Here is a 22140-nt window from a genome sequence, read left to right on the forward strand (position 1 = left end):
TCCTGAGCCGGGTCATACGTAAGATCCTAAAAAAGAAGTTGTAGCTTACTTGCTTGGCGTTCAGCATTAAGGGGATAGTGCAACGACTGGTTGACCCGAATCAGTATAATGGCTCGGATGGATCAGCTTACTTGCCTTCGGTAAGGCATCTCAGTAAAGTAGCTCTAGATCAAAGAGCTGTGGAAATCCGTCGTGTAACAAGGAGGCACATTACATTCAAAGGCGTAGCGTGGAGTCTAAGCCTGTCCTAATTGCGGCATCATATAGGGGCCACGTCATTTCTTCTGTCAGTGTTCATGAAATTTCAAGGCAGCAAACCTGCGGTGCTCATTCGATGGCGTATCATCGGTCGCCAATATCCAGTTTAAGTACAGAAGAATCCACGAGAAACACACATTCTGTAGGCAAAATACTTCAGCTTTATTCATACACGACTGTACAAAACGATGGTAACAAACAGATCACATGATTCTGGATGAAAAGATATAACATGATGGGCGCAAACTTGAAACATATCTAACGGATATGGACGTGACATATATGCAGCGAACGCATACAAACATTTTCACGTTCAATTGTTGTCACATGAACGATCAGTATGGCTTTATAGTTATGCTCAATTAACAACTCCAATGAGGAATATAAATTTAATTTCCACATCTCTGACATAATATGGCAACACTGGTATTTTACTGTAGGTTGGCAAAGAGCGAACACAAATAACAGCACACCAAGACACATGTTCAAATGATCACTGACAACTTCAAAAATTTCACGATATCAAAAATGTGAAAAAAGGATCCACTAAGAAATTTTACAGTCTTATCCATCTTAATTCAAAAATCTCAATGGTCGGTCCACATGCTTACTTTGATCACTCATCAAAGATTTCTTCCAAAATTTCACTTACAATTTCACGTGTGTCAAATAACTCCTTACTATGGTATTTAAATACAACTGTATAGGTTACAAGACTAAAAGCATGTAAATTTGTGCTAGAATAATTAAATTTTGACACAAAATTGTACATATATATATACCTGTAAATACACACACACTGAAGACTATTAAGTTACCTCAGTAAACCAATGAAAATGCTCTCACTTGTTGAATAGGCTTGAACACCTAAAATCTGGGAGACTGGAGAATCTTAAAGCATTACTGCCAAGACTTTCGTTGTAATTACACATAATCCACATAATTAAGTACAAGAAACATAAAAAGACATCAAAATTTACAAGATATGGTTTCCCAATTCAATTATGAAACAGTGCCTTAGAGAAGCAATAACTGATCCACAGCATTTCAATTATCTGTACATAAAATGTATATTAACAGCTGTGAAAACAGAGATGGTATACACCAGGTTTCCAGACCAGCCATTTAATATGTATGTATTTTTACATCACGATCTTGTCAATTGTCATCATCATCAATTTACATCATCAACTTGATACAATATCAACTTAGAATGCGTTTACATTCACCGAATCTGCCGTCTATAGGTCTGTGGTTAATTTGCAACGATGTAATTAAATTGTAATTTTTGTAAACCTGTGCAAAGCAGCTATCATGTCTGACCCCGTTCCACTGTAATGATACTTGTACAAAGGTTTTTTTACAAAGCAGATGATTCAAAACTGAATCTGCCTTCAAAAGGCAGTACAAGTGCATGTTTACAGGGCTTTCATTGTTTTTTTCTTGCAGGAACAAGGGAGTGATCGGGTTTCTGAATCGAAACTGCACAAGAATATCAACTCAGTCTCTTAGGTCAGTACAAGCCAGAGGATGTAGAAATACAGCTTGATCTCTTGCAAGCATTTCTTGTTAATGCATCAATACAGAACACCACATGTATGTGATATGTGTCACATATCAGTAAATGTTTCAGTCTTGACCCATACAGACATGAGTCAGTACATTGTGTGCTCAATGCTTTGTTGCATCAATACAGAACACCACTGTATGTGATATGTGTCACATATCAGTAAATGTTTCAGTCTTGATCCATACTGACATGAGTCAGTACATCATGTATGCACAACACTGTATAAAACAAGCTACACTAAAATAAATAAATAAACTGTACAATATATACATGTAAAATACAAGTGCTGGGTCTGTGCTGAAAACTGAAACTTGCCATAGCAGCTACACTGTACACAGGAGATCGTTCACTACCATTTGCTACTGGCTAGCATCTGAAGAAGGTGAAAACAAGACCTTTCTACAGCCATCAGAGTGTTTAACTTACAGATTTCAAAAGCTCCATTAACTGGTTACTTTATTTAAAGCTGTCCATCTTGGCACCAGGCCTCAAACATTTCAGTGGATAGTACCATATTTTTATTTTCTTTAAAATTATCTGTAAAACAAGCTAAAACAAGTTTTGTTATAACAACAAAGAGAGGCAAAGAGAGCAAACGTCAACATTATATGGCTGAAAGAGCCTGATTAGAGAACCTTTCCCTGCTTTTGTTGTCATGGAGTTGCTGTTCATTTTCTATTTTTACTGTAAGCATAGTTGTACAAAACAAAAAACATCAGAATATAATTTTTATATATTCCTGCCATAATGATAGACTGTTGCTGTATAGTACTAATATCTCAATAAAGGAAAAATCCTTGATTCTGATTGACTGACAGAAGCGACAGATGATCCAATGTTCAAGCTGCATATGTAGTAACACCAGAAGTCAATTACCAAGAAGTATCCAACTTCCCTATACCTAGTCTCCACGTCATTTTACACTTTAATTCCATCTCTAACAGATTATGTGACATATCTGGGCATGCATGTATTTATTTTATTTCTCTATTGCGCAGCTAACATTTGAGTAACAGCTGATGCATGGTGGGATCCAAACGCAGTTGTGTTGAAATAGACTTTAAAAAATTACAACAATGTCTTTGATAGTAATGGTTTTAGAGTTGCTTGGAAAAATAGAAAACAGTCAGTGGGTTTATAACTGCATACCAACAATGATTATCAAATTGTAGTTTTTAAATGCGGAGTTCAAGGTGTGGCCAGTCCCTGTAGCAGCCGGTTACAATTAGATTTCCCATAATTCAGTTCACAGCTTCTACCCCAGAGTTTGGCATAATTCTCTACCAGGTGGAGCAAGCTTAACAAGTGTACTGTGCCATGGAGACTAGTTATAGGGAAATGGCATACTTCTAGGTAATGGACTTCTGCTAACACTCTAGTACATAGGACACACTGGGATGTAATGTACAGTTACAGCGATTCAACTTATGAATCAGGAGTCCCATGACAGCCAATCAAAATACTACCATTTTCTCTGATAAAAATAAGTACAATCAATACAAATCCTTGAATTCCAGATGTCATAATAATGTATCATTATGACAATGTTTGTTATCTAGTTACACAATTTATCATATGCATGCATGTTTGTGGATGAAGTACAGCTCCCTAGATTTTAACAATATTGTCATGCGAAGCCTTATTAACATTCAACAATAGAGTTAATATTGCAGCATGTGCTAATTTGCTAATACAAAATCATGATATAGGTCAAATTAATTCTGAATTCCAGTTTTGTAGGTCTTAAATACAAACCAAATCATCAAGATACTTTGTTAAATACATTTTTTCTTTCCAATATTATGCTATTTGCCTATATAAAATACTGATTATTTCAGTAAATAAACAAAACAAACAATGTGAGAATAGAGGTGAAGGAAGATTTTTGCGTCTCATTCTCTAATGCAGTACAAGTGCAGAAACAATATGTATTTATTTATATCTGAAGACAGCTCTGAAGAAAACATCATAAAATCCCATCAAGGCCTAGGCTTAAATCAAAGACTGTGACTCTAATGCAGTACAAGAACTGAAACAATGTACATTTAATTATATTTGAAGACATGTCTCAGGGAAAAAACATAAAATTCCATCAAAGACTGGGGTTAAAAAGGGAGCATCTTAATTAGCAGTTTTGAATAAATCACCAGAAAAGTAGAAGATTTTATATTTTTGTTAAAATTTAAGAAAAAACATCCAAAAAGACAGGACAAATGATAGTCAAGACAAGTAGATATATGAGCTATACTTGATTCCTCTTACAAATATTTCGCCGTGTACAAGCTGAGTTAATGTTATTAGTCACCAGGCAGTAACATCCATGCATGACAGCCAGATGACTTGTGGAAGTTCATGATATGTTAAATGCAAGACCTTTTCACATGTTACTGCATTGTTACATAAAAAAATACAATATATCCTCTGTTAACAGCACCCTTAACAACTCCCTGATAGGCAATGTAAAACTTACTATCTCTGAAAACACAACTGAACAATTAAAGATATGGGCTAGAGATGGGGCAGTATGTGGAGTAAGCTTGTGCCTTATGAAAGCGCCATCATACATGCATAATGTATTTTACATATCTATCCAAGGGAAATTACTCTTTCAGTCCAGCTGTAAGAGTTGTCTTTCCCTCGACAGCACTATTTTTGAAACGACCCAATGTGTATTTTACCACACGTTGTGACAACCGAGACAAAATTCAGTCCAGCAGAATCAGGTTTGACCAGCAAGAAAAGAGTGTAGAAATAGTATCGATGAAGTGTTCCTCTCAACATTTCATTTTCTCGACTTCTTAGCCACTGATGGTTGTGAGAGTTCACCAATCGTTGTCGTTGCATCTCCAGTCTGTGATATCTGTAATACCTGGAAGAATTAAAAAATGTGACCTTAGTATTACACGCATTACTATTAAGACACACAACTTCAATGATTAAATGATTGCTTTGTGTACCATATTTTACAAACATTTTCCTCATAAAACCGGAAAAAATTCAAACTAGAATATGCTAGCTGTGACACAAGTCTTCTGTGGCTTGTGCAATTTCTACCTGGCGAAACTCTTGTGACAACATACAGTGAACAGGTGTGTCACCACGGATTAGTAAATGCCCTTGCAACAGACTCAGCATTTTCCACGGGCCCCTGAAGACTTATTGAAACCAATAAAACAAGCATTCTGGAAGTACTGTATTAACCCTAATGGTTTCAACCAAGAAAATAATAGCTGTCTCTGCTAGTTCAAATTTGACACAACCTAATGATGTATGTACAAGTAGGCCTAGTGATAAGAAAGCAAAAACTGTTGAGTTACCTGTGGTGACCCAGCCAGCGACACAGGCACGGGAATGGTGATGTACTGCTGAGAACCTGGGCAATAACACAAGTGCCGCACATGTTTCATAAACAATATTATATTATATATAATGTCATATTATAATTGTAGGTTAAAACATGGCATTTAAGCTTAATTTTTTTACACCTGTTTAGATACAGACACATTTCCTTTGCAGGATAAAGTTTTCCTCTGAAGTAAAACATGATTTTTCCGATGATATAGGATCGGTTTATGGTTTATTTCAATTCAGGGCTTGAAAGCTGACTTACACATCTGACTTATGTCTACAGGCCGGGACAGATTGAACAGACATGAATAAATCACATTAGCATACAGTAGGGAAAATGGACAAAAATGAGCCGTAAACTACCCTTATCCCATATGCTATACTTTTAACATTTGTAAGTTATGATTATAATGATGGCCAAACAACATAACTATTAGCACTAGTGGGCTTCTGCAGCCTGAAAAGCTCTCTAAAATCCCTTTCAAACCAAAAGTAAATGCTTTTAATATAATACTATGCTTAGATTTCTTACCAGCTTGTTGTTCTGGTTGGGCTAATGATAATGCTGTGGCAGGCTGTTGAAAATTAAATATAGATCCATCAGGCAGAGTGGCTGTAGTGGGCGTAGCATACACGACCCCCTGAGGGGTCTGGTACATGACAATTCCTGGGGTCATGGCTGGATTACTGTTAGTTGTGGGTACACCAGTACCCCCTTGAACACAACACGAAGACAGTAACTAGTTTTACCACTAATATCTACATGTATTTATTTATTTATCTGATCAATTGGCATTTTACACCGAGCTCAAGAATATTTCACTTATATGATGGTGGCCAGCATTGTGGTGGGTGGAAACCAGGCTGAGCCCAAGACCATCCGCAGGCCAATCAAATAAAACATGAAATACCTACAAGTAATTAATGCCCATTTGCATGAGTTTGTAATGAACCAGGCATATGTTTAACCATGTAGCACTTATTAATCTGATTTGTTTTAAATGCTGTACTCAAGAATATTTCCATTAATCAAGAACAGTCAGTTTTATGGGTGGAGGAATCCATTCTTTTCCTGTGAAAACCACCAGCACTTTCGTATTTATCTGATAAACTTCCCGAGTTAAAGCCACAGCCTAACATATCTGAACTGTTCCGTGAGATACAGTTCCGGCAGCACAAATCCCACTTCTCAATGTGGGCTTTCTTCAAAATGACAGAAGTGACTCATGAACACTAACGTAAATCTCCCCCTAAAGCATGATTTCGCCTTATATGAATTTCATGCTTAATTTCTCATAATCTACAAATCAGCTTCAGTGAGAACAATGTTTAAAATACCTTGAAAGTGAACTACAAAGTAATTTGACTACAGTAAACAAAGTATTGAATTAACCTTTACACTGAAGTTATAGACCAAGGGAGGTAACTCTTCTTATTTACTGGTACGATAATGTCCCAAGCCATTCATATAAAGCATCTTACTTCCTGTCTCATAATCTGTTTCGCTGAATTTTGTGTTTTTGTTATAAGTTTGGTACCCAATCATACAAACTTACCTTGAAGAATGTTAACATTTGATGAGATGGAAGTCCCCAGGTTTGACAGCGACTGCCCTGTATCCGTGGTTACAGTGTTTTGCTGTAAAGCGCCGCCTGTACAGAAGTGTGAATCTTGATTACTATCAAGGGGAAATACTTAAGCACATCAATATTCTTGATTTTCAGAAGACATTGGTCTGTCAGCATATACAAATAGGATTTTATTTATTTTATTTCTTTGACTGGTGGTTTACTCAAGAATATTTCCCTTATATGACGGCGGCCAGCACTACGGTGGGAGAAAACCAGGCACAGCCCTGGGAAAACCCACAACCATCCGCAGGTTGCTGGAAGACACCATGGTTTTGAAAGCATGGTATGACTAAACTTACAAAAAGTATTATTATTTACACAGGCTACTTATTTATTTGACCCTTCTGAAGAATTAAATACATATATAAATACACCTCTATAAATGTATAACTAATATATCGAGGGTATTACACAGTGAAGGTTGAATATCATGTATATTTTCTGAGTGAGAGGTGAAACTGATAAAACTGATTAAACTTGTATTATAACGTGCCTTCGCTGAGCTTGGATTGGAACAAAATGTTTTGACAAAATGTAGAAACAAAAGTGATATCACTTCTATCAGTGAAGGAAATCCTGACATTTCACCTTTATATAAAATAACAAAGTCTGATGGTTTACAAATTCATATCAAGTTTTTTTCTTTAGTCTAATTTTTTTTCTTTGCAGTAGCACAACCTCTTTATAATAGCTAACATACTTATCACATATTATAAAGTTTATTGCACTTTTTTACTAGAAACAATTTGTTCAAAGCGCCAGTTACCTTCCAGCTAGCCATAAGAAACCTTCCGTGTTGAACTTACCTTGTAGAGAGACAACTTGGTTAGGTGTAGGGATTCGATACAGCGTCTGCTGCTGAGGTTGGGAGATCTGCGAAGTATTCTGTTGTACAGGGATTGTGATGGGTGCACCTACAAGGCAACAAAAGTGAACTGAGTATTCTGTTGTACAGGGATTGTGATGGGTGCACCTACAAAGCAACAGAAGCGAACTGAGTATTCTGTTGTACAGGGATTGTGATGGATGCACCGGCCAGGCAACAGAAGCGAACTGAGTATTCTGTTGTACAGGGATTGTGATGGGTGCACCGGCGAGGCAACAGAAGCGAACTGAGTATTCTGTTGTACAGGGATTGTGATGGATGCACCAGCGAGGCAACAGAAGCGAACTGGGTATTCTGTTGTACAGGGATTGTGATGGGTGCACCTACAAGGCAACAAAAGCGAACTGAGTATTCTGTTGTACAGGGATTGTGATGGGTGCACCGGCGAGGCAACAGAAGCGAACTGAGTATTCTGTTGTACAGGGATTGTAATGGGTGCACCTACAAGGCAACAAAAGCGAACTGAGTATTCTGTTGTACAGGGATTGTGATGGATGCACCGGCGAGGCAACAGAAGCGAACTGAGTATTCTGTTGTACCGGGATTGTGATGGCTGCACCAGTAAGATAACAAAATAAATTGAGTATTCTACTGAACAGGGATTGTAATGGGTTCACCAGATAGGTATCAAAGTAAACTGAGTATTCTATTGTACAGGGATTGTGACTGGTGCACCAGTAAGATAACAAAATAAACTGAGTAATCTATTGTACAGGGATCGTGATGGGTGCACCTACAAGGCAACAAAAGCGAAATGAGTATTCTGTTGTACTGGGATTGTGATGGCTGCACCAGTAAGATAACAAAATAAACTGAGTATTCTATTGTACAGGGAATGTGATGGGTGCACCTACAAGGCAACAAAAGCGAAATGAGTATTCTGTTGTACAGGGATTGTGACTGGTGCACCATTATTCTGAGTATTCTATTGAACAGGGATTGTCATGGGTGCACCTGCAAAGCAACAGAAGCGAACTGAGTATTCTGTTGTACCGGGATTGTGACTGGTACACCATTATTCTGAGTATTCTATTGAACAGGGATTGTAATGGGTGCACCTGCAAGGCAACAGAAGCGAACTGACTATTCTGTTGTACAGGGATTGTAATGGGTTCACCAGATAGGTATCAAAGTAAACTGAGTATTCTGTTGTACAGGGATTGTGACTGGTGCACCATTATTCTGAGTATTCTATTGAACAGGGATTGTAATGGGTGCACCTGCAAAGCAACAGAAGCGAACTGAGTATTCTGTTGTACCGGGATTGTAACTGGTGCACCATTATTCTGAGTATTCTATTGAACAGGGATTGTAATGGGTGCACCTGCAAAGCAACAGAAGCGAACTGAGTATTCTGTTGTACCGGGATTGTAACTGGTGCGCCATTATTCTGAGTATTCTATTGAACAGGGATTGTAATGGGTGCACCTGCAAGGCAACAGAAGCGAACTGACTATTCTGTTGTACAGAGATTGTAATGGGTTCACCAGATAGGTATCAAAGTAAACTGAGTATTCTATTGTACAGGGATTGTGACTGGTGCACCAGTAAGGTAAGAAATTGAGTATTATGTTGACTATCTAAAAGTTACATTAACATGTACTGTAAATTGCAGTGCATTCAATGGTCCATTAGTACTAGATAAGCCAAGGTAGAGACAAATGAGAAGGATATCCATAACTGAATTCATCTGATTGCTGTTTAATGTCATACTCAAGAATTTTTCATCTTTACAATGGCTGTCAGTTTCTTGGTTCGAGGAAACTCAAGTGCCAGAAGTAAATCACCCACCACTGGCAAATTACAAACAAACTTAATCACTTGTAATGTACATAGCATATTAGCATATAAGGCAAGCAGCGTTTTACTTTATATATTGTAGTACCTTGTTGTATGATAGCTGTAATGCCCCCTGTTGGAAGCTGCATCGACATATTCCCAGATTTGGAGGACGCAGTGCTGGTGCTGACAGTGGACGCATTTGACAGGGTGTAGGAGCTAGCAGAGGACATGTAAGGTTGAGTGGAGGTGTAAGACTGACCCCCAGTGATCTGTACTGATACAGGCTGAGCAGTCTGCAGCTGGGTGGCTGTAGGCGTGATGGTCTGGGCCTGCATCAGCTGATGCTCCCCACCCCCAGTGCTGATCATCTGACCCGGAATGGCTGTGTAGATCCCATGTTTAATGCCCTGCAATTCACCAGCCTGAAACAAGGGAGAAAACTCTGATTATTTTATGAAAAGCATTTATTTTATATTTGACTTGTTTTTCAAGTCAAGAAATTTTCAAATAAAAAATGATCAATTTCATGGCTAGGGATCCCATGTTCAATGCCATATAATTCATAAGCCTCAAACAAGGGAGACAATTATGTGATCTTCTTATGAAAAGTACATGTAATGCTTTGACTTATTTCATCGCTGTATAATGCCACACTTTAATAAATTTTCAATTATATTTTATGGGGTGAGGCAACTGAAGTGACCAGGGTAAATCATCAGCCTTTGGCAACCTTAGCTACAGGAGAGTTGTGATTTACAGATACGCACACCATATATAGGTGGAACTGACTGCTGAAATGGTCACACAAGCCTTGCTAAGCTTTTATTGTCACCAACAGCTAACAAACAGTAAGAGACAGTATGCCCCTGCCAATGGCTAGGATTGAATCCCGACCCTTTATGAGCTAACAATTCAGCACTCCGCCACAATCAACTACCATGAAAACTGGGAAGTAAAATCTTTTTAGGTCACCAGTAACAGCAAAATTGAAAAGGCACTGACAGTTTCACTTTATACATCCTTCAACAGTGAATTGTTCTAAGCTTTCAATAAACAGGAGTATCCGGACTGTTGTTTGAACATTTCTCACTATGGACAGTGAGTTGTTGATGACATCTGAGCAGATAACAACATATCAAATGCAGGAAAGCCTAAAAATATACACTGTGATATCACATAAACAGTCGGATAGCCCATTCGGGTCAGGCACTCCATGAACTGAATTCACGGAATTCTTCTATTTTTCAACCTTGTTCATTTCCCATGTGTTCTTTTATGCATCACACAATCAGGTCTCATAAGAATTGGGTTGCTTATACCAGATTTATGAGCTTATTATCAGGTATATATTTATTTGATTTTTTTTGACTGGTGTTTTACGCCGTACTCAAGAATATTTCACTTCTACGACAGCGACCACATTGGTGAGAGAATCCTGGGTCATTACGCTGCCCTAGTGCGCTAACCAACTGAGCCACGGAGGCCCCACAAGGTATATATGTGACAAACAGATAGCCCTGTTCACCTATAGAATACACATTGCAGTAGATTTATTTATTTATTTATTTAATTGGTGTTTTACTCCCTCCTACTCAAGAACATTTCACTAATACCACTTATGATGAGAGACCTACAGACTTTACATGGATTTCTTCATAGTCAACTAAAAAGTTGGTTTGGGACTACAAGTATTTCAGCTGTGAAAGGTTTACTTATCTGCTGAACTGTCATGATAAACAAATTATGGGTCCCAAATATCATAAATCATAAATTTAAGATCACAAATTTATCCCATATAAATATTCTTATCAATATTTCTTCAACTTTTGTGCATGTTTAAGGGTAAACTTTAATGTAATATATCCACCATAATCCTTACAACATAACAGTTTTACAGAAAATGTAATCTTTGGCCTCACAAGATATTCTTAAAACAACACATTGAAGATTATAAAAAATGAAAACTTTGCTTATAAGAAGGGCAACTTGCAAATAAATTTTATATTTATGTAACTCGTATGTAATTTGATTATGGGGATATCATCAGCCAACTTATTGGTGTCATTACAGGGCTAACAAAATTTTATCACTCTAGACAGACAAAGTTTACATGTAATGTAATCTGTAATATATACCTCCAGCAATACTGTATAAACAGGCTTTCAGCATGAAGAATGACATCACCTAGGCCTATAGCTAGGTGACCCAAGTGGGTGGGGGACACCCACCAGGCCCAACCCAGCAGTAAACAACCATTCTGCAAGTATTGCTTTCACTTTACGTTCTTTTATTTGTTTCCCTTCATTCTGTTACTGTCGTGTAAGTATAGCTACTTGTTTGTCATGAAGACCTTTACCGATAAAAACTGATACAATTTCACTGAAAATAAATAAATCACCGTCCAACTGAAATTTGATCTTTAACTTGTCATTTTGAAGCCACATACTACTTTTCAATTCAATATATCACACTTTTCTGAAAGAAAGTCTGGAAAACTGTCCAAGAGGACAAAAACACACAACAATTTTATCTGCACTGGACATATGCAGACAGAAATTCAGACTTGATAAGCAATTCATCCTGGTGAAGTTTCAGTTCAATATGGTGAACCATTATGAAAAACGGTCCAGAAAGCAGTCTTATGCTGGACGAACATCACCTGTCTCCCCAATCCCCCTTCATACCAGCAGAGGACTAATACTAAGCTGTTGTAATCATGTACTGCCTAATAAGAAAATGAAAAACATTCTGAGTAGTCTTCACTTGAAATCTTGTGCAGCATCTAATAATTCGGCCTTATCTGGACCAATGCCTTTTGTGGTTGCATTAATGGAAATATTTAGGGTGTTTCATAGTCCTAGAACTGTACCCTTTCATGTGTTCACCCCCATACCCCCCCCCCCCCCCCCCCACTTCCTTCCTCACCTCCCTTTCCCTCCAACCTACCAACTCTAAAGAAGCCCTGTAACTAGGTAGAGCATAAGTAATGAGTACCAGTAGTATGCATTACCCCTGGAGATAAGAGAAGAAGCTACAGTCTTCCATCAGCAGGCCCTCCAGGAATTTGGCCTTAGCTGTTCTACTTCTGTCCCAAGTAGGGGGCGTCAGAAAAGGGCAAGGAGCCAAAAGAGGATCTAGGTCCTGGAGGAGGGCCTCCTGAACAAGTCCACTGACTAGACAAGGCCAGGGAGAGAGGCCAGACCTTAAAGGTCTTACCCCCTACCCTCTTCTCCCAGGTCCTCTGCAGCCAGAATCACTTATCTAGTCCCTGATTTAACCGCAGTAACAGCTGTTTCAACTTCTGGTATGCTACCCCAATATTCCCCTGTGAGTATAAGAGCAGTGAAAGGTTCTAGGTATATCTACATGGGAAGTAGAAAAATGGGCTGGCCCAGGGAAGCTTGTTTTCACATTTGGGTTGTGCATCTTTTCCTGGCCAATGTTTCATCCTTAGCAGATCCCATCTACAAGTCAACTCCCCATAGTAAACATGTAGGTGTGTATCTATATATAACTTGTGAGGAGCGAAAAGTTTACCTGCTAAGAGAGCTCTTGCTTAAACTGGGTCGAAAAGTACAATTTTCTGTCACAGACAAATATCATAGATGCAAGTTTAGCTTAATTCTTTGCATCTTTTGACAAGCAACGTTTCTGTAGACCACACTGATACAAAATGCAAAATAACAGAAGCAGAATCTATTACCCAAGTCAGAGCAACTGGTAATTACATTTTTTCCCCGGTCTCTTACATGATTATACCGTTGCTTGTGCTCTTGACTAAAAACTGAGTGATACTAACTCATGCACTTTTTCTTTAACATGTTTTTGTTTTTTGGGGGTTTTTTGGGGTTTTTTTTTTTCTAACGGATGTTGCCACAAGGTGGCATTTACCATAAGCGATTCAATTAGCAATATGAGTCAAAGTAATTTTTTCAATAAAATGTTTATAACATAATTAGAAAATTAAAAATCATGAAATATCTATCAGGTAAACACTGATTTCCTTGACCAACATGTATAAGTCTTTCTTGTCATGTACAGAACAAGAAAATGTCTGTCACATCCTCCGTAATTAAAGAAATCTTTGCCCAAAGTTCCACCACATTTCAGTTCTATCGTGTAGGCATATGGTTAAGTGCATGCTGATGAAGTAGTTACAAGGTACTTGCAATGTGCTATACATACAGGAAAACTACTGCTTTTTTTCCCGACTACAGTTAAACTGAATGCTCAGCCTCAACTAATGACGTTTTTGGGGAGTTGATCCAATCAGCACCAAATCTTATTTTTGGTTAAGTTTAAACCACCTACATCACCACAAATCAGAGCAAATAACCTCCATTTACACTGAATGAAAAGGTAATAAAAAGAAGGCTCAAGAGAAAAAAAAAAAACAGGGGAATGGAGTTTGAATGAAAGATTGTAGAACTGTTGGTATTCCAGAGTATATGGCTTCGGGAAATAAAATATTGGCTGCCAATATCCAAAGGATGTATGAAGGTATAAATACCACATATTAATAACAGAATGTTGACCTGGGATGAATTCCATACACAGAACAGTAAGCAAAAAATATAATAAAGTCTGGGTAGGCCAACAGGTCAAAAGGGCTAACCGGGATATTTTAATCTCTACGAAGTGACAGTTATTTGAAATATGGTTGAGTTCCCTATTGGTTTTTGCAACATAAACAGACCACTGCCAGCTGCCATGTACATTCTGATGGAGAGAGAAAGAAGGGAAGAACACATATGTGGTTAGGAGCTATAGATGGGAGAGAGGGAGAGGTAGTGAAACCCTGCAGGGTAATGAGCTCAAGACATGATGACTGGGTACCATCAGTTGAGTATTATATACTATCTACATATGGAGAACTGCCACAGAGAGGCAAGCTGGTGATAAACAGTGATCTGATTACTTCTGCATCATCCCTGCTGGCCTGCACCCCTATCCTCATCCCCACCCCCACCCCTTATAAGGCCCACACCTCCATATGTACACTGGTCCTGGAGAACCCAGATGGTGGCTCTGCTTGATCAGCCAGCCTCTGTAACCTTCCCTGAAACCTACTACATCTGCATCATCTTCAGCACCAACATGCACAAGGGACTCTTGTGTGTATTTGAGAGCTGGAGAGGGTGTGGGGAAAGAGGTGTGGGGGCAGGGGGTGGCTTTTTAATGCCGTCTTCAGAAAAACCTGCTAATATGAAAGGTGCCCTTGGTTGATCACACTGCCCACATGTTTTTCCATACTAACTTCATTAAGAAATATTCACATTTTGGGAGAAACCATCAAAGTCTTCAAAAAAATACTGAATTGCTTCCTATCCAATATGTACATATATTTTATATGAGATACATGTTCAGATTAATTGATGCCTGACGGGAGGTTACTCCTCGGTAAATTGCTACAAACGAACAGACATTTAAGTTATTTTCTTTTTCGGGAAGAGAAAGTAGTTTCCATCCATATCTGCATGCTTAGGTTATCTTATGTTAACCTAAATTAACATAATTCTTTTAATTTATTTGCTTGGTGTTTAATTCCAAACCCAAGACTACAATGTATTTCCCTTTTAAGCTGGGTAGAGGAATGGGCTGAGGAAAGCCTTTCACCAGGTATAAGCTTTGTGCTCAGCTAAGGCAGCCACAACCAGATTCAAGCTCGAAGTCACTGGCCAGAGTATGATCAACTGCAGCAAGAAGAGTAATCCCGCACATTTAGATTTATCCTATTCAAGTAGAATTTAGAGGCATGAATGCTGCCCCTCAAATATTAACAATGGAATTCAGAAAGTGCACATGTACTACTATATGATCCCACCCTTAATATGTAACCTTTATGCATGGGGCCAGCATGGTTCTGAACTTGGTCTGAAAGGCCACAAAAGAAACATCCACACAACATTTAGCAAAAATCGGACAATATTTCAAGCAGTTATGTCACACAAACCAAAAACCAATAAGAATCTTAGAATTCATCAAACAGGCAAAACTTGTGCATGGAACGTGTCAATTCTTATACTTTCATGTGAGCTAGTACACAACAATTTATCAAAACTGGACAATACTTATGGTATTATCACTGTATGGAAGCCAAAGTGTGACCAACAGACAGACAGACAGAAGGATGGATCCTCACTGTGAACTCTGAACTGCGAGAAAATACAACATATAATCCTACATATATAGTAAAGTACATATCAGCTGTTACATATGTGATTAGATGAGAATAATCCAGTATAACACTTACTTATATCAACAAGACTGTTTGATTCCGAAAAATGACTTCAAAATGTTAGCAACGATATGCAGCTGCTGCAAGTATTATTTTCAAGGAGAGAATTTCAATTTTATTATCAAACCTCCTATCAACACATTTATTCTATACAATGCCATTTTACAAGGCACCTGAAGATACAGGTAATTTTCAAAAATTTAAGAATATTTTAATATTAAATTTAACACACCTGTTTCACACCTGAAGACAGCTAAAACATATAAAGCAACAGCTGAACTCTGTAAAATCTGAGGTAAATTCAAAGTCTCTAAATGATGACCCATTAACACATAGTCTGTATAAAATTTAAATGGCAGACACAAACAAAAATCACCCCACCCATCCACCCACCTCTAAAAGAAAGAGCAGAAAAACAACAGCAGGTTTTTACAGAAAACAAGAAATAGTGTACACGTAACTGAAACAGTTTGGAACCAAAATCTTTCACACCCCTTGTTTACTTTGTCTGAAATAGATGTATACTTCATTTACAGCAGCGTAAACATTTCTTCAAGGATCGTGTGGGAGTGGTGAAAGTCACAGAAAAACAGCTTCGCCAGACACAGATACATGAAGGTCTGCAAAGTTTTGACACTGAGAGATGAGTGGGCTCATGTGGCCGAACTATGAATGGCCTCCAGTCTAGGATGATATAACAGGACATTTGGATAGAGAATCTACACAACAGGTTGAACAATTATCAACAATATCTTGGAGTATTAATGACATATGGTTTTATTTTACTGGCTAATTAACACCTATGGCACTAATGCTTCAGCTCTCAACAGATAATGACATTTGGTGCTGCAAATGTTGGCCACACTTTAACGGCCATTAAGTGATAATGCGATCGATTCTCCATACTGCCACACCTGGATCACTTCTATATATGGTCAAAAACCTTGAGGAACTACTTTTCCTCTTTGTGGCCTCCCTGCTAGAGAGGCAGGTGAATGAGATGAGCCCACTCTATGCAAGCCACATTAAGCCATATATCATGCATTCTCCATCACAACAATGTATCAGCTTTCACTGATTGACACAGCTGTTTGTAGAAAATGTCAACTATCTCAGCTGTGATAGTAAACATTAAAATGTCAAATGGTACCAATAAAACAAACCTACACATTGTAGTAAAAGACTGTAGTTGACTGAAGACCAAGAATGAAATTGTATCTTTTGTCAACAAATTGTTCCAAAATGTCACTTCAAAACAAAAGGTAATTTTCCATGTTTTTAAGAAGTATGTAATTAGTAGATTATATACGGATTCAGACATTAGCTAATCAAATCACTGGATATTTACATGCCAGAATGCATCAATTGGTGAATGCAAGAATTCTTGTAGCTTTCAAGTCAGCAGGACAACTTCCAACATTTGGTACATGCTTTTATCAGGATAACATTCTGCTTGATGGTTCTGTATATGAAATAAACAGTAATTAAATTTAAGCGTTGCTGTTTTACTTCTTACAAAAAAATAAAAACTCATATTATTACATCTGGGTCTTTTTTTGCGGGGGGGGGGGGGGGGGAGTTACAATTTTAGATGCAAATGCATGTAAATTTTTGAAAATCGCACATATTTCCAGTAGCACATCATCGTACCATCCAAACAAACCTCAAAATGCCTTTCTAAGATGTATATGGATCATTTATCACAACTGATTTGCCTGTCTTTCACAAAATGTTGTCAGTAATGGCCTTGCTAGGACGACTCCATCAAGCAAATGACCTTTTGATGAAAATCTCTGCATCTGATTTCTATTCATCTAAATAGCTCTATTTTATACATATTTTGCATCGATGGTTGAGACTTTCCATAAAGACCTTCATCAACGAAATGAATGCTGGGTGAGCTTGGTGCTCCCCAATCTGCCCCAAAACCTACCCACCCACACACAAATAAACTTGTTGACGACAGGGATTGGCTATTCACATGTAATTTCCAGGCTGACCAATGGGGCCTTTAAAAAAAAAAAAATAAGTACTTTCAAGTCACTTTTATAAAACATCTTAAACGGCATATTAAGTAACGAAAAAGGACTGTTTGATGTATCCCTTAAAAACCTGACTATACATACATACATACTTACAAACATGTACATACACAAAACCTTTGGTACATGCTCCGTGGGTAATCTGCTAGGTAAGAAGAATTTAAAGATAACCACAAAATTCCAGTTGCTGTGCACTCAGGCCCACTTTACAGTGAATGGACCATGTTAAAAGATATGATGTTCAAAATTTGTCTAACCAAACAACTGGCAGACAAAGAGAGTGGCTTACATACAGCTTTGGGAAATTACATGCATAGATCTGACACCCAATTGCATTCCCCTACATCAATCTCTACATCATTATTTCGTCCTATTTAACTCCCAGCACTGACCTGAAGTAGTTGATGCACCAGTGATGTCCTATGTCTCACCAACATATTTGTTTCTTTCCTGATCAGTATTAGAGATCCCCCCAGTCATATTCTTGTGCATTTTTATTTCGAACAGTTCTTAATTTGTTACAGCGGTGTCAGTAAGTCATTTCAAATCATACCTGACAGATAATTTTAACTTCTGACTACACTCTGATAAAATAATACTGATTATTCATCTCGTTGTCAAACCAAAATTACACACTACGTCTTCTGTCTAACTACCCTAATTCTTCAAACCATCTTCCACCTCTGCAACCAATAGTTTGAAAACATTCTGGGAGAACTATGGAGTGTAGAGAAATAATTTGCACAGTTTTATGACGCTTGCCTTCTTAATGACACAAACCAACAGTCTTCAGCATCATTCTCATAATTGTGTGCATAAATTCCACTGAAAAAAATAGTGCTTATCTGACTGAAAAGGTTGAAGATTTACATACAAGTATATACACAGAATCAATATTCATTATACATGGCTTTTAAAGATCCCTGTTTCTATGACATGTTCTTATCCACCAAGTAATATTACATCATACTATTTAATACAAATGGGGTACTACAAATAAAGTGAGTCCATGATCAACAACATCTGAAGCCTATTCCTGACAGTAACAAAAAAAAAAAAATAAAATGGTTAAGTCATTCAGATATCCCAAGAAATTATGAACAAAAGTGAACAATATTCCCAAATCTGACACAAAGTCATTCTCAAACTTATGATTATTTACTTTTGAATGTTTCAAGATGCATGTACATGCCATACTTCCTGAAATTATGATTGTCAAGTGCCCTAGTGCTGCCACGTCATATTCTTAGTCACCCCTGCTCTGTCACATTTTGATGATTAAGATTTGTCAAATCACAAAATGTTTCTTGTAATCCTTATTCACTAAATTAGTTTATGTGGCGTGTTCTTTTTAAGTTATAAAAATGGGCTTAATGACAAGGATTCATGAGTTCTCCACAGTCAACAGGTACTCTCGGCATGCAAGCACACACCCTTTCTTACATCCAGAAATTCATTGAGTAATGGCCGAAAATATGTGTACCAGGCATAGCAGCAAGAAGACAGCTAATACACATCATTTAAGAGGAGTGTTAATGGAAGCACATTAGATTTCTTATTAATTCTCAACAATTTTTCCACACCTATTTCCAAAAGATTCTTTTTACAGACTATGTGTTCTGTTGGTAAAACTGAGAAATTAGGACAATATAAATAATCTGCTTTTCTTTCTGTTCACACAGTTTTCAAGTTTTTCCCACTCTGACCCTTGATTAACACAGTTAGAGAGAATAAAGTCTGAAATTTGATGCCAAAAATGTAAAAAATATTTACATTTATTCCATGAATAAATCCTATTTGAAAACTGCACAGAAAGTCACACTTAATGACCTTTATTTGCCTCTAACAAAGTACTTCGCACTTGTGGGCATGAATTTCTTGGTCAAATACCAAACAATAATTTGAGGACGGGTCCCAAATTAGGTTACTCCTTTTACCTTTGTTTCTTCTTCATTGACAGCATAGGAAAGTTCTGTTTCTTCAAAGCCGGTGGGGTTCATGCGCTGGTCTATGGCTTGCTGGGTGCCGGGCACATTGGGCTGTTCAGGAGAGTTAAGGCAGGTCTGTATCAAGGCTTTCCCACTTTCACTGGTGATCATGGGCTGGAGTTTGCGGGTGGCGAAAGTGTAAACATGTCCAGTCTCACTGGCCACGAGTAACATCACCTGGGTTCCGGTCAATGTCGACAATTCATATGCCTGGTTAAACAGAACAGGCGGTCAATTTCTATTAAAAATCAAACTGACTTCTACATCCCATTATTCGTTATTCAGCAGATATAAGAATAATCTAGAGAAACACTGTGATATGTAATGACGTACAACAAAACATGTTGATTAAAATGTTAACTTTCAAGGTAAAATATTTGAACACAGTTACTTTTTCAAAACTATTATTCCTACACACATACATACATACCAAAATAACATAAGTTGAACTTGCATCATAAAAAACAACTTTAAGAGTACCAATAACATCATTCTAAAATTAGAAATAAGAAAAAAAAGTACAATGTAATTTACTCAACATAAATTTGAGTAAAGTTTGTGCTCCCAAATAAACAATCAGCTTTAATGATAAGCATTTTGCAGAAGTAAAGGATACTACATGCTACAGGTGTAACTGACACTAACTTAGAGAAAATATTTTACATAAGAAATATGCAATACTATAAGTACATTCTAAATCAAAATGTTACTTAAACTTTACAACATATAGTTAGACATTCCCAAATTACTCTCTCCATGTTGCAGTGGAAGCAATCAGAACAGCTAGTTCTAAGCAACATCCAAACAACGTAGTAAATGGAACACTACTTGTTTATATTATATCTATAATCGTACAAAAACAAAGTTGATCGACTTTTATAGCCACAGAAAAATCTAGAACGCAACTTTTTTCTTAGGTTATCTTGAGGACTCAAACGACAAGTCTGACCTGATTTTACCATTACTATCATCTACAGTGATTACTAAATACTCTAAGTCACGCACATAAAATGCATACCACACCTACAATTCTACATCACTTTGCGTTTCAAAACGCGTGACTCTTTAAAGTTTGTTTACCTTTTTCATTATGCCCGTTTTACGCTTGCTAAAAGTCGTGTACCGTCGAAGTTTGTTTTCAATAAACTCCATTTTAATCTTGACTCTGCCTTTTGTTTTCTTGCCCGGTTTGAGTCCGGTTGGTGCCCCATCCTGGCCCTGGGAGAGCTGTGCGTGCTGTCCCCCGATGACAGGTCCCTTGGACAGCCGCCCGGCCCCTCCCCCTCCTTCCGAGTCGGAGTCGGAATCGTCGTCCAAACCAGGGTTTTCCATGATCATAGTAACATTCCCTTTCAAGCCTTCGTTTGTCGGAGTAGTTTGAAGCACGGGACGGTTGACATTCGCCCCATTCAAGCTGTCCTGTCCAATGTTTGCCTTATTGATCGTTACTAGGCCACCACTGTTCCGCAAATTCTGCATCTTCCTGCTCCAAATTGGAATAATTTACCAAATACTCCGCTTGCTCATGTGGCTGCTCCGAAAAAGGCTATGTCAGCAGTTAATCGGCTGTGTACGCGCGCTATATCAAATAGTACGGCAGCCTTGTTTCGTCACTATTCGCTTCCCACGTTCAAAACGAACAGTGGCCTGATTAATTTATTGGTAAGTCAAAATGACTCGAATCAGATCAACATTGTTTATTAAAAGCGTTTATAACATCTGTCCGCGCTTTGGGCGGAGTGATATACATCTGGTGCACATATGGACGGCGAAGCCATCTTTGGTAATGCTACTTCCTATATATGGGCCGTACGTCCATGTATGGTGCATAAAGCCCGCCGCCGCCGGCTAAACAACCCAGCGATTCATGGCCAGGCACCGCCAAGCTCCTTTCATGAATGGATGCTGGCGAATGAAGTGCTTGGAGTCAACACAATCTTGTTTTTGTGTCACCTCACTCGTAATTTGTCACGAAACTAATAAAGACATTATTTCACCGACACTGAATTTATATTCACATTTGAAACTGAAAATATAAATAGACTACAGCATGGCGATAATCTCAATTAATAGTTAAAGTTAAACACTTCCTAATTAGATATACATATCGCAGTAGTAATGAAACATGCATACATGTGTTGATCGACCCGAGAATACTGTTACTTTGCACAGGCCCTGTATTACACGCCATTGCCCCTGCATTGGTGAATCCTTCGCTTTAAACACATGTGTTTGCCCACGATTGCATGGCGTTTGAAATACATGTAGGCCTGTGTCATTCTTTGTTGAATTCACTAATTCACTAAGACCTGGGATAAGGACAAGCAGTTGTGACTCCTAACTGTGAATACATGTAGGCCTATTTAGCATAGGTGTGTCCAATCTTAACAGAGTCGC

General features: G+C 37.9%; 1 protein-coding gene across 2 annotated transcripts; it reads right to left on the minus strand.

Moving 5' to 3' along the window:
* Positions 1-406: 406 nt before the first annotated feature.
* Positions 407-21215, minus strand: LOC135466832 (serum response factor-like). 2 transcript variants are annotated; one of them, XM_064744550.1, is made up of 9 exons: positions 20824-21215; positions 20174-20236; positions 19693-19953; positions 9579-9897; positions 7614-7721; positions 6733-6828; positions 5709-5891; positions 5146-5201; positions 407-4697 (listed from the first exon to the last, which is right to left on the minus strand). In XM_064744550.1, the coding sequence occupies exons 1-9, from the start codon at positions 21079-21081 to the stop codon at positions 4611-4613; spliced, it is 1431 nt and encodes a 476-aa protein (XP_064600620.1). In that variant the 5' UTR covers positions 21082-21215; the 3' UTR covers positions 407-4610. The 2 variants fall into 2 exon arrangements, with proteins under 2 accessions (XP_064600620.1, XP_064600621.1); XM_064744551.1 differs by lacking the exon at positions 20174-20236.
* Between the last annotated feature and the right edge of the window lie 925 nt (positions 21216-22140).

Source organism: Liolophura sinensis, chromosome 6, assembly GCF_032854445.1.
Source record: "Liolophura sinensis isolate JHLJ2023 chromosome 6, CUHK_Ljap_v2, whole genome shotgun sequence".
NCBI classification, from domain to species: Eukaryota; Metazoa; Mollusca; class Polyplacophora; order Chitonida; family Chitonidae; genus Liolophura; species Liolophura sinensis.